This window comes from Lonchura striata, chromosome 6, assembly GCF_050655825.1.
Source record: "Lonchura striata isolate lonStrDom1 chromosome 6, ASM5065582v1, whole genome shotgun sequence".
Classification (NCBI taxonomy): domain Eukaryota; kingdom Metazoa; phylum Chordata; class Aves; order Passeriformes; family Estrildidae; genus Lonchura; species Lonchura striata.
This window is the reverse complement of record NC_140708.1, coordinates 28,999,886-29,014,209: the sequence shown is the minus strand read 5'-3', so window position 1 is coordinate 29,014,209 and position 14,324 is coordinate 28,999,886. Positions and strand designations below refer to the sequence as shown.

The window sequence follows — 14,324 nt, the reverse complement described above, 5'->3', positions numbered from 1 at the left end:
AGCCTTTACACAGGCTAAGCTCCAGCAAAAACAAACCCAGTTATTATGGGGAAAGGAGAAAGGGAAGGAGGAATTAATTTCTTGCTTGTTCAGCATCTGATTGTGTCTCCGTGTCACTAGCAAGCTCCCAGGCAGCATCTCCAACCTACAGCATCCTCATTTCCCAGATGGGTAATTCACAATAATGCAGACAAGAGGGTCTCATCTCTGCTCCTTAGCATGAAGATGCAATTGGACCTAAAACAAAAGCAATCTCACCTTGCCACTTAAGGGAAATTACATGGCTGATTAATAATGGATGAGCCTCACAAAGATCACCCATTCTGCTTAGCACTTTAGGGGAAACTGCATTCACTCACCTAAGCTTCAATAACCACTGGGTCCAGCAGGGCAGCAGCAGCCCAGCACAGCCTTTGGCATGCACAACACAATATAAAATCAAATCCTGAAATGATACCTCGGGTCTCTGCCAGAAACACATTCACAAGGCACATCAGTCAAACCAAGATGAAGCACTTCTGTCAAACCAGCAGCTTGGCTTGCCCACTTTAGCTTGTGAGGAGTCCAAAAACTCAGAGGAATTGAAACCCACAGTCCCCTATCATGGAGAAAAGCAGTATCTCCATCCTGCAAAATGAAGGCACTTGTGTGATATGTCTCAAGAAAATGAGTAATCTGAGCCTGAATCAGGAGCTGAATCCTTTACCACTAAAATTAAAACTTTACCACTAAAACTAAGGATGGCTTTTTGTCCTTCCCTGCTAACCACTAGTTACTGATCTGATGTATTCACACCAGTGTGCAGAGGCTTTCTCCTGCAGGCAGTGCTTGGTTGCTTTTCCTGCACAATTAAATCCTGATAAATATTATTCCCTCATAAAAACAGTGGACCTATCTCTCTCTGGGCATTGTTTTTCTCCTCCCATGTTAAAAAAAAAAAAATTCACTGAGCTTGGTAGGAAACAGCCAAGCAAACAAAAACCCCAAGTGGGTATTAAAGCTACCAGTGCCCTATTTGAAGAACCCAAGAGAAACACAAAAGGAAACTGCAGCCATCAATAGAACATATGGAAATGCTTCCTTAGCCCTCAAGCTGGACATTGAATTTGTGCAGTGACAAACCCCACAGGGCCAGCTCAGGGGTCTTGTCTGCTCCTTCCTGCAGCCCTTGCAGCTCCTGCTCACTGACAGCACAGCCTTCAGAACAAGGAGAGGTTCAAAGGCAAGTGGAAGCAGGATTTCCTCCTGCCAGAGGCTCTGTGTAAGGAAAGGGAAGCCTCCTTGTGCCTCCAAACCCCTCCTGGTCACAGCCCAGCCCAACTAAACAGACTGACAGCATTCCACCAAAAATCACCCCTTCAATAGGCAGTCCAAGCAGTCCTGGCCCTATATACGTAACACTGAGAGACAAAGATGTATTGGAGACAATAAATGAATTATAAGGGTCCAAAAGAGAGTATTTCCTACCTGTTTTTCATTCTGATGTGCTTTTAGTAACTTTAGATAAGCTACTAATTTACATAGTTGACTCCAAAAGGATTCCAAACCCATCTATATGGAATATCTTCTTTGGCAGAAGATCTAAGCACAGCAGTGCTTAGATAGGATAGTTTTAAAAATTCATTACCTAATTCTCATGTCCTGGCATATGCTGATAAAGCCACTGTGTCCCATCCCCACCTGTGAGCCTAGATTTCTTAGTTTCCAGAGCAATAAATCCTCACGGGTTCCGTAGTCTTCTTTACACTGTAGAAACACCATGGACTCAACTCCCTAATGATAGGAAACTACAATACTGAAACTGCTGTGGGATATCCTCTGGTGTCACCTTTTGCACCTGGTGTCAAATGCCAGAACAATAAACAGGTCTGCAGACAAAACTACTGCAGCCTCCACTGCTCTGCTCCACCTCAGTCAGAAAAATGATATTAAATATGGAGACAGGGTTGCAATCAGCCTCTCTGAGGAAATAATAACCTGGGAAATTCTGACTCATGCTGATTTGTGATCAAGGACTGTGACTGAGATAGCAAAAAAAGGAATTGAATCATATTTTCATGGCTGTGTCAGAATGAATTAATTCTCATCATACAACTGGAAAAGATTTAACATCACAGAAGGATTTTTAGAATGACAGGAGGATATGGGGGCTGTGGTAAAGAAGAAAACATGATTATTGTTCTGCATAGACTGATGGTGAGGAAAGATAAAAAATAACTAAATATACCATAAAATAATAGCTTGGTCAAAGAGCTGCCAACAGGAACATCCTGAGGAGGGGACAGCAGTTGCAAGCATCTGGCACCGCTGGCTGCAAAAATGTCCCAGACAACCCTTATGACAGAATAACCAGCAGAGACATCTCCAGGAGAGATGGCAAAGTTATCTTTAAGTCTACTCAGAACAGTCTGAGAATTTCCTTGCAGTCATTGCTGATTTTCACCCTTCAGCTGAAGATATAAGAGGTGGCTGCCTGGCCTTCTCCAGTGGCCACCATTCACCCCATGTCTGCTTCAGAGAGGGTTTAAGATTATTTTTTTTTCTCACTTTTGTCGTTGTCAGCAAAACTCCTAAAGTAAATTAGGTGTCAGCTGATCTCACTCTGAATCCAGCTAAACCAGAATCAGGCTATTTCAGTTCTAAATGCTTGCCCATTGCAACTATTCAGGTTAGCATAGCTAGTTCTTTTTAAAGTCACGTTTGCTATTAATTTGAGTTAATTTTCTAGGTTGCCCATTATAACTAAACCCTATGCTAGAAAAATAACTGCATTCAGTACATATTTTAGAGATGGTTGCTTGGGTTTTTTTCTCAGCTAAGCAAGCTAGAGATGCTGCTAAGTGGAAGATTAGACTCTAAAGTCCAAGTCAATAGACAGAAGTTCATCTGGCAGAAAATTCCACAGACACAGATGGAAGAGTGTGAAATCCCCACTGCAAAGCACAAACAAAGGAATATCTCTCATCTCTTTTCCTACAGACTGCTCACCTTCATCCAAATAAACCCTTTGATAGTTAACTCTGCCAATATTTGTTATTAGCAAAAAGACTTCTATAGTAAATTAATTATATGATGAAAGAACCATTTCATGAAGAGGAACAGGTGTTATCAGGAGCAGAACTAAAAGCCATCAATCTAATTCAGCATGTAAGAAATAAGTCTGACGCAGATTCTTTGTCCAGTCTTGTTTTCTCCTGTATCTTCATGATCCCATGATAGAAAGACTGTCAGTATTATGTGCTTGACATGATAAAAGAGCTCACTTATCTTCAGGGAACATGCCAGACATTCATGGTGACCCATACAAAATAATTCAAACATATCTAACACCCTGTGCTGTCAGATAAAGGGAAAAAAAAAAAGGAAAACAAAGCCTGTGGCTTATGAATTGCCAACACAGAGACAAAATGAGCCACTGGTGTCAGTGAAGAAACCAGAACAAGAAAAGGATGGTATCTTGGTCACTGTGCTGTCCCTGCCTTCCCCATCAATATAACCTGATCTCTCTTTGCCAAACCTGTCTTTCCACTGCTTTCAGACAGCAGTTCACCCTGTTTCCATGTTTGCATTTTCCTTCTTCCCTACCTTGGGCATCTGGACCCCTTCTTAAACCTTCCTGCACAGAAACCTGACACATTTTCCAAGAAAATCAAGCACTGCCTGGAGGCAACTTTTCTACTTCCCCTCCAACTTCAACAGTACATTTAGCCTCTCCTACTCTGCTCTCTCTTCCTCCTCCTCCTCCTCCTCCTCCTAAAAGAGTCTTTGCTGCCCAGAAAAACCATTAAGCACAGAGGCTAATCCCTGCATAACCATTGATTACTGATTAACCACAGACCACCTTGCTAGGTTTTGACCTAGCAAGCCCTGCACAGAATCCAGTAACAAGCAGATGGCAAAGAAAAGGATCCAGCAAAGCACTTAAGCACATGGCTATCTTTAGGAATGTGAATTAACATCCTTATTCAAGCATATACCTGATTTCTGGCACACCATGTAACTACATACACACGGAGGTGGCTAGGAAATTTACCATCCTCTTGAATTTGGGCCCTGCAGCCTATGCAGTCTTCTTTTCTGAGCACCTGAGAATGGGTTCTAATTGCCCAGCTGGAATACCTTTAAAAATATAGTATTCTACTTCCCATTGAATTTTCCCTCCACCAGCTTTCATCCCTTAGCCTGCCAACACAAAGCAGCCTTTGTCTCACCATCAGATTGTTACTTTGACTTTTCATATCTTGTCTGGTTTTTGTGGAGCACTTCTCTTTTAGGTATCACACCCAAAACTGAAGCACTAGAAATTATAATAAAAATAGTCATAATACTGATTATAGCTCAAAACCAAAATATTTATGTATTTCTCTTGAGTGCACAATTAGGCTGTGTTGAAACTGTGAGTCCCTGCAGCTCCACAGTGAAATTCTCATTAGTTCAGTTTTCTTTCCTACTACTATCTCTAGCTTTGATCTCCATCATGAGGCCAATTTCCATCCACCTAGCCAGGGGGTGTTATAGAGAAGATCCTAAGACTCTACCATTTCAGGAATGAAGCAATAAAAATACATTTTGACAAACGCAGGCAGTGTCAGGGCTCACCTCTGATGTGAGCATACACATTCCAGTGTATGGGAACATTGAATCAGACCTGGAATAGACAGGGCTACAAACCAAAAGGCCCAGTGTTTTTGTCAAAAAGATGCTTTCACACAAGCTGGGATAACAGAGGGGATTGCTGATGTCTGGGAAGGGCTCAGGAGAGTGATGACTGCTGCCTTCCAACACCAGACAGAACAATGAAAATCAACCAGGGAGACACCACTGCAGAATGAGGAGGAAATGCAAACACCTTCAGAAACACATTGAACAAATTGACAGCAGTCTCCTGGTTCAAGTGAACTCCTTTGGGGCTCAGAGGCACTGGGGTCCTCCAGCCTTGGCCAGACAAAGAGGGAACATTCTGCATTAAAGATTTTAGAAGCTTCAGATCTTTCCTTGCAAGTGGTGCACTATGTATTGGCACAGCACCAGCATGGGAATAGGATTATTGGATTTGAAAGGCTTTTTCCCTGGAGTGGTCTTTATCCTCTTAAAAAGATAGAGCAATTAAACATTTTTTTTCCTGAAGAGAATTAATTGTCTGTGAATAGTCACACTGGTAGCCAGATGCATCACAAGAGATTTTCATCTTCTTAAACACATGGTCAGTGGCTAGCAATCCATTTTATCAATCTTTTATCCCTAGCTACAGAACAAAAATTTACCAATCCCAAATAATTTTAATTTCTAAATCTAATATGAACAGATGGAATAGAATTTTAAAAAAAGTATTTTATAAAAGCCTTTAACATCAAAATGATGCTAATGTTTGAGAATCAAAACTTGTGACTGGACATTCTGTTCTAGCCAATAGACATGGAATGCTTTGTATAAATTTCACAAAGTTCTGCCAACACTACCCTGCTATAATTTCCAAGAAAACAGGAGGAAGCACTTACCTAGTGCATGTCAGTACAATGCAAGGTATTTTCACCAAAAGCCGCAACAGAGGGGAAACATCTAAAAATTATCGTCAGAAGAACATATTTATGAAAAAGTAATTAAAGAGAGCATCACAGACGAAGGCAAGATCAAGATTTTCCTAAATGTCTTAATAGGAGAGTGAAGTCCACTGAGCACAGCACCTTGCAGGATCATCTGCATCACAAGCAGAGTTGATGTAACATCTGCATCAAGCCTGGGAGTGGATTCAACACAATTAGTAAACCATTAGAAAAGAAGTAATAGCTCAGCATGACTAAACATGATCTAGTGAACAGCATCCCTGCCCATGCCAGTGGGATTGGAACTAGGTGATCTTTAAGGTCCCTTCAAACCCAAACCATTGTATGATTCTGTGAAGGAGAACTTCTGGCTTGAATCAGCACAGCTTCAAAAATTGGCACAGTCAAAATGTTTTGTTTTCTTCAAGATAAGCCACACAAGGTCTGGAGGAGCTTCTGCTGCTCAGTGTTTAGCCAAAAAAGAAGGGATGAGTGAGCAAAAACTCACTCATCACTGCTCACAGTGTAAACTCAGAGTACTCCACAGGTAGCCACAAATTTAGGCTGGCAAAACTGAGAGCAAAGTTAGGCTATAGGTAGGGACTGAGCTCAATAACAACAGTTCTGCTTATGCAGCTTAAGGGAAATAAAAAAAAGGAAGAGGAGACTGGACTACAGAGCAACCTCATTTTTAGCTCTGTTGCTGATATGGATGAAAAACCCAATTTTATTTTATTAAAGGTGTCAAACTTTTTTAATAACCCAGACACCTACAAGGATAACAAATTCACATCCTCTGTATGGTAAATTGCATATTCAGCAGCTGTGAGGCCAATTAGACATTGAAATGACAAAGTGCTATCTCAGGCCAGCAGAGACATACTGCACAGAGACAGTGTTGTTTTATCATACTAGCAGTGTTCAGCTGTCATCTGTCACACAGGCTTAGGGCAAAGGGCCTCCACAGCTGGAACAGCTGCAATAGATGGAATTGCAAGATTAGCACAATAAGTTGTTATACTTTTACCAGACCACTCAACTCACATCCAAATTTTAGCCCCAGCTCCAGATGCACTCTTTGTGTCAAGCTATAGCTTTATGAATGAAGAGGAATTAGCTTTCAGCATTACAGCCCAAGGTTGGAACAGTTTAAACAATTTGGCTGAATTTAAAAAGGTATTAAGAAAGCTGCAAAGACTAATTTCATCTCCCAGCATATTCTCTCTCCCTTTTTTCTTAAAGATACCTATTACTTACAGATTTTTTAAAAAGAACTATATTAGACAAACTAAGTAAAATGCAATTATATGTGTCATTAAGTATCAGTTAATAGAGTGCATTTAAAAGAGAAAGCAGCACAGATAGCCTATTGGTTTAAATCAGAAAGCTAAAATCTTTGCTAACATACAGAATTCTTTGAAACTTTTCTCAAAAGAATACACTGCTCCATTAGTGGTGGATTATTATTCTCTAAGGCCCTGTACATGCTAGAAATGTCTGTAACTAACTATAGCTGTGTAATAAATTCAGTATACATACAATTATTCAAGTAGTTTATACCTTTAGTAGAAGTAAAAGAAAGTCAAAAGCTTTTTAACTGGAACCATTGTTTCCAGACTTTACTTTCCATATTTTCAACACATAGCAAAGGCAAGATAAACTTCTTAGTGTAAACCAGCAATGTTTACCTCCTTAGAGCAACAGCTAAATCAATCACCACTACAGATATTTAATATGAAGACTCCATTTTTTTTTTTTAACATAGGGGCCTATCTTTGCAGTGTCAGCATCTGAACGACAACATACCCATAACATAAACGCCACTTACAATTGTCAAAGTTTTCATATTTCCTTGGGTTTTTTATGGGTAAAGTGTCCCTTCTTGACTGTGTTAAGAACAATATTTCAGCTCAACAGAACTAAATAAACTTTATAGCACAGAATGTATTTTTTCACTGGTCTTTTTTTCCTGTAGCAGCCTCCATTTTTCTCAGTCTGGGAAATAAAAGCCAGACTAATCCCTTTTAAATTTATTCCTACCCAGGAACACTTGCAGGATCTGATGCTGATGTGGACATTTTGTGGATATAAAGTGCCCTATAGGACATTATACATCAGATTTTGTCTTTTCTGTGCACCTGTGGCAATGCCTTTCTCTCTAAGAGGTCCTGCAAAGGCAAAGGTGCTTCGGGTGAAAGCAGCAGGTTACCCAACTGCAGTGCTGAGGAAATACCAGCGACCTGCAGAGCCTCTGTGCCACTTGGAAATCCAACACCTCACCCAGACGAGGTGAAGCCTGAAATGCTGATCCCTCAGAGACCTCAATCCACCTGGCACCAGCCTGTTCTCACTTCCTTGGTGTTTGCCACTTGCTGCTCAGCCCAAATGCCCCATGCTGACCCTAAGGGCAGGTGGATCTGCCTTCCCCAGCTCATGGGCACAAAGTCTCCACAGCTGGCAGACAAACACAAAGAGAACAGAAAAATCCCATTGCATTCACACGGCCAAGAGGAGCTCTGGCTTGCTTGAAAGTGCTGTGTCCAGCAGGCTCCTCATCACAACCCAGACAGGCAGACCTGGAGGACAGACAGACAGACCCTGCTGCACTACAACACGAAATAACTCATTCACTCACACTAATATTAAAAGAGTAAAAGGAAGTAATGTTATTTCTGACCTCGCAATATATAGAATTCTAAAGTTGACAGTGAATTGGAGGATGAAATTGGAGGATGAATTGTTCTCCAACCACACTGGTTAAACTAACAGTCCATCAATTCTCTTGTCCCAAGAATAATGTAAAACAGTCATTTATATGAACACTGTGTGAGAACTCTAGTAGAAATATGTAAATATCAGAAGGTATAGAAACCTTTTAAAGGAACTTTAAAACTTTTAAAACAACAGGGTGACAAGACCCTCAAGCACAAGGAGCTGCCTGGGTACATGGGCGAGCTTTTGGGTGCCTACTGCATCTGGAAAAACACTTCCCTCCAGAGGTGCTAAGGCAAAGCAGGGATTTATTAAAATGGCAAGAGATAAGTTATTTATTGAACTGTTTTCACATTTTCAGCTGTGTTAGAGAGCTTCCTGCAGCTGCCATAGAGACAACAGCTACAGACAATAAAACTTTATGAGCGATTTAAATTCTCTCTCCCCTTAGGAGATGGGGAAAAACAAAGACAACTGACTGTTTGCAGGTCTTGTGTATCTTGCCTTCATTAAGTAGGACTCTCTTTATGCACTTATATGCTTTTCCATCAGATAGTCAGACTTCCACAAAAAGGATTAATTGTTTATAGCTTCCACTTTCAACAATACCCTATAAAAATACACTGCAGTCATATCTGATTATCCAATTTTGTTTAATACAAAGCACTCCTGGCACATCAGTCTGCTTATTTGCACGTGTCAGAATAGCACCAAAATGGATTCCCGTGGGCAATGGAAAATAAGCTTTGCACTTGGAAAATAAAATAGTAATAACCACACAGTAAAACTGCAGATGCATGCAATAAATTAGATTTATCAACAGTCTTATACCATTAACACCTGAAATTTGCCCATAAATCTACCTCATTTGAAGCTTATTTAATGTTTCTTCTAGGTAGCTGGGAGCTAGAGATTCAAACTACGTAAGAACTGACAGGCATGAAAAAATAAAAACATTTCTTTCTTTCCCTAAAAAATGAGCAACTTCCTTGTCAAAAAGACACCAGCTTACCCAGTAAGATGGGTACATTTCCATCCAGGATCAGTTCACATTTTGACTTAGATACTTTGCAAATATCAAACAATAAGAAGGTAAAAAGAGGATCTGGTGAGATAAGAGATTTCTCAAATATCTAATACCATATACAGAACTTCCATTTAATTCTCCCAGGATCTGTACATATATTTTGACTGACATATATATTTATGCTGTATATGTTTCTACTTCAGGTAAATCTAATATGCACATTCAATACACCTGCATTTAAAATTTTCCAATCTTGCAAAGTCTTACTAGTTTTCCACATATTTTATATTTACAAGATGTGGTGAGAGTTAGCTTTCAACAGGTGCCTCTCAGTGTGCCAATCGAAATAAAATTATCCTTGATTTTCAAAGCCTGTGCTGGTAAAAGACCAGGAATACTCTGAAATACTGCATGAATGAAAATACTGAAGGATGGGAGAAGAGCATGAACAGAATAATAAACAGTAAAGGGGTGTGATTGCTGATCATCCTAGCAAAGAATGAGACCAAGGAAAATGAGCAGACTGCATCTCCCATTACCTCACTGGAAACACAAGATGAGTAGTGAGGTATGCTGGAATCATAACTGTTTTGCAGCCATATTTTTCTGTACTTTTAGAGCACCTGCATTGTGCCTTGAAAGAAAAGACAGTAGGTGGTAGGACTAGATGATCTTCATAGGGCCTTTCCCATCTTAACCACTCTGCAATGCCGTGCTGCAATGTCACTGCCCAAAAAACAGGGTGATTTTCAAAAAAAGAAAACAAAAGTTGCTATTTTCAAAAAGATACCATATAGAAGAGGCAAAATTGTAATACCCCACCAAAGGTAAAGGAAAATGCTGAGAACACTCATGCTGTACTGCACACATGACTGAGGGAAGTTGCCAACTTCGCTGTCCTGCAGTGAATCCATGGAAAGTGCACATGCCAGGCTCAAGCCCAGTGCTTGAAAGAAGCAGGTTAGTATGAGACAGCACCACTTGGTTCCCATGAGCTGCCATTCTTCCTCCATGACTCTGAATACTCCAGAATTTAAACAGCTGGGCCTTCCCTTTTCTTTTTTTGATGCTTTATTATAGCAGCAAGGCAGCAGATTGCTTATATTCCATTTTTCTCGGACTCTTTTTAAAAGTGTGAATGAGCATGTGTGTATGTTGAAGTGATAACATAAGGACAAGCCACATTTTTAGTAAATATTACTTTAAATTACCCTGGAATGTAAAAGTGCACTTGTGCAAAACTAGCTGCCCAAAAAGGAAAGCAGAGCTGTAAAACACCCTGCCTGCAAGTTGAGCTTGTCAGCAGGAGAGTCACTGTATAAGGGCATGTTTACAGGTCATGTAAGCCTGCACCTACACTGAAACTCATGCCCTACAACACAGAACATGCATGCACTCCATTGCCACAGACTCCTCTATGAGGGCCCTTACATTGCAGCAGAAAATCAGCTGAGACCCTGTGGTCAGAGGACACCAGATTCCTGGGTGAATTTAAGCCTTTTCATCTCTATAATGTAGGTACAGGAGAGCAGGGAACAGCCTCTCACCTGTGACTGTCAGCACTGTGAATCTCATCACTGAAGCCAGCTCAGGGTGGATTTAAACCAGTCCCTGCTTTTGAATCACTCCAGCAGTGACAGGCAAACCATGTTCCCAGCTCAGTTCCAACTCCCCTTGGCTGCGGTGCAGTGGACTGTGCCTTTTTCACCTGGTTCATTTCAAAATCCAGCTGGCAAAGAAGCTGCTTAAAGGGCTGTGCCTTTGAACATACAGCAATGGCAGTCAGACCCAGGAACATCTGTGACAGCCACATACACCTGTGCAGGACAGCAGTTCTGACACATGGGTAACTGTCAGTAAGGCTGATGCTGTCAGTAAAGCCATAAGCAGAAGGAAATGAAAAATTAAGATACAAACCAGCTGGTTTTCAGTGATGCCAGAATGTTGTGCAATGCCTGTGATGCAGATAGAGAGAGAGGTAGGACTGAGCTGGGTAACAAGGATGCTGGCAGGTGACACCTTTTGCTCTGGCAAGTCACTTAACTCTCACAGGCTTTGGGCCTCCCTTCATTCAAGTCTTTCTTTATTAGATATGTAAGACAGGAATGGTGTCAGTAGCCTTAGTGATTACCCTGTTTTACTGAGTCCCTCATTTGGGCTGGAAGTGATTTGCCAGCATAATACGGAAAACCAAGATAAAAATGTGCAGTTTTGGATGTTGTCACTTCTGGGAACAGAAATGCACACTGTCAATTTCCCTGCAGAGCTGGGATCTTACAGTGACACAAGACTTACTACTGCAGGTCTTTCCTTTGGCAAGTCTCATTTTGGAAGTGAAGTTACATTACTGGGAGTGAGAAGGGAATAATTCTGCAATAAACACAAAAACACCAGAAATGGTAAAGTTTCTGGTGAGATTCTAACACATAAAAGCAAATGGAGACTGTGCAGAGGTGCAGTTTGACCTGTAACCCCACAAGCATTGAGAAAATAGTGAGACTTAAGAACAAGGAACATGTTTGGGGTTAGGGGGCAATAATCACTGAACTGGAATCTGAAATGCTAGGCTCTTCTGTTCAACATACTGCTCCAGCATCCCCAGCCTCCATCAGATGCCCTGCATGCCATACCAGGCTGAATTCTACCATATGTTTGTAGCTAAGCTATGAAATTCATTTGTCAAGTCCTGGGAGTTTTTGGCAAGTTGTCCTGTGCTATATGTGTGGTCTGCTACACTAGAGCAGGCATGCAGAGCATAGTAACGGGAATGTCTATAGGATCCAGGGGCAACACAGCTGATGATTTCCCTTCTCTGACTTTTAGTGCTGCTTAATAATGAATGAAAATGGAGAGGACTCGGGTGGAAGCCGTTTCAGCACAGTTTCAGGCTTAAAGCCTGCTGAAGGCTGCTGGAACAAGTTATAAATACATATCTGAGCTCCACGCCAACTGTGTAAACTCAGAAGCTGCTTGCTTCATTCAGGGACTTCATACTCACCCAAGAGTCGGAGCCTCTTGGACTAGAGGTAAGTCAGTGGCTGGCAGAAGTCACATTTTCCTTGTGAAAGGGATGTGGAAGATGCTGGGACAATGCAGGGGCAGATGACAGATAGGAAATGGTTTCTCGATTGTTTTGAAAGGAAACACATAATCCAGAGTTATGGACCCTCATTAATCAGGCAGGGTAGTTCTGAGGAGCCAAATCTCACAAGAATAGCTGTAGGACTTGGCGTCATTTGTAAGCTCTTCCTGACTGAACCCTTGGCATGACATTTGCCCAAATTCTCCAACCCAATTCAAATATCACCACCTTGGCCTATGAACAGTTGCCTAGTGGCTCTGATTCAAGCTGATTCACAGCAAAAGATAAATCTTTCTGCACCTAAATAAAGAAAAAGCTGCTGAGAAATTCTTCAATTCCTCTGCCTTGTGCAATCTCAGGCCAGGAGTTTTTGCAACAAGGTCAGTCTCATTTCTTCATCTCCTGAACATGCCTCTTCCTTGCTATGTTGATTGCTATGGGTAGTCCTGCCACCCTATTTTTTAATAGAGCACAGAATGCAGAAAGGAGGCAGAACTGTCAGAAAGAAGTTTAATTGAAATTTGTGATACACAGCATGAAGCTGTCACTTTAACAGAGATTAACAGGTTGCATGGCAGGAAAAAGCTAGGATCTCTCTCAGCCTAAGACTATCTCATCTTCAGAAGGAACTTCAGCTCCTGAAGTTACCATCTAACCTTTTCTATATGGAGAAGTGCTGCAATTTGCCACCCAGTGACAATGCAAAGCCACCTCTAATGCTGTGTGCTGACATTCCTAGTCCCCCAGCAACCTTGCTGCCCTTCAGTCCTCAGAAATTCTTTTCAGCTCTTCTAAGATGTATAAATTCAAATAGCCCAAACCTTGACAGCCTGAATATCTGGATATGAGTCTTCATGAATGCCAAACTATTTTCATTTCACCTGAGGATGGCAGAAGACACAGGCACTCAGCACTCCTCATCCTCCAACCCCAACTGCATATCCAACCTTCAGGCTCCAGAGGACAAATCAAACTCCTCTGTGAAAGCAACATCCTGGAAAAACCAGCCACAGGTTCTCTCAGGTAATTTGGAAGATAGCCATGTTTCAAATCTGCCCATTAAACCTGACAGAAAATCATAATAGTGCCATCCAGGAGGGATTTAACCACAGTACATAAAATGCACTTCCCCAGTTTGGCACAGGGAAAGCACAAGATGATATAAAAATAAAGTCCTACGAGGTATATGACACACTCCAGGCTATTCTCTGATAGAGCTGTACCTCTGAGCAGAAATCCACTTACCCAGATATGGCTTCTAGTGCTATATTGCAGCAGCTGTTCCCCACCTCCCACTGAGGTTATATTTACGTGCTACGTTTCCAACACCCAGTGATCCAGGCTGAGGTGCTGAGATGCTCTGGGGAGGAAGGACAGCTGTTTCCCTGTACTTGTCCCAGCACTGAGAGGGGACAGGCAGTGTCAGGCTGGCCCTTTCTCAGGGGTGTCTTAGCACCACCTCCGTGCTTGCACCCAGGTACTCACCTAAGAGCTGCACTCCACGGGTGAGCCCGTAGACGTCGATCAAGGCCCACAGGGGCTCTGCCGTCCTCACGCCGCTGAAGAAGAGCATCGCAGCGGAGTCATTCACCCGGTAGAAAACCCGGCCCTTCTTGTCCACCCAGAAGGCGATGATGTTCCCCTCGTTGGCAAACTCTTCCGGCAGAGCCTTGGCCCAAAACCCACTTTGGGAAACCAAGTCAGGGCACGCGTACTTTGGCAGAGTGTCAGGGTTAATCCTCGATGGGTCCTTGGAAGTAAAGCCGAGTCGAAGAGCGCCGCTCCAGCAGCACTGCTTCTTAGTGATCTGCAAAGACAGCAGCAGCAATGACAGCGCTGGGCGCTTCAACACCAGCTTACACACTTCAGGCTTCACACATCCAACACTGGTGGCACAGTGTGCAGACAACCCCACCAGATTTAGGAAACATTTTACCCACCAAACAGTGCTGTAGCTTTT

At 42.0% G+C, this 14,324-nt stretch overlaps 1 protein-coding gene across 5 annotated transcripts in view; it reads right to left on the bottom strand.

Annotated features, from left to right (window-relative positions):
- Nucleotides 1-14,324, bottom strand: part of NEURL1 (neuralized E3 ubiquitin protein ligase 1) — a 145,136-nt gene that overhangs the window by 42,791 nt on the left and 88,021 nt on the right. For all 5 annotated transcript variants that reach the window (XM_085583672.1, XM_021536311.4, XM_085583673.1 and 2 more), the window contains one exon: nt 13,850-14,171. In XM_085583672.1, coding sequence (XP_085439798.1) covers nt 13,850-14,171 — 322 coding nt within the window. The remainder of the gene's footprint in view (nt 1-13,849; nt 14,172-14,324) is intronic.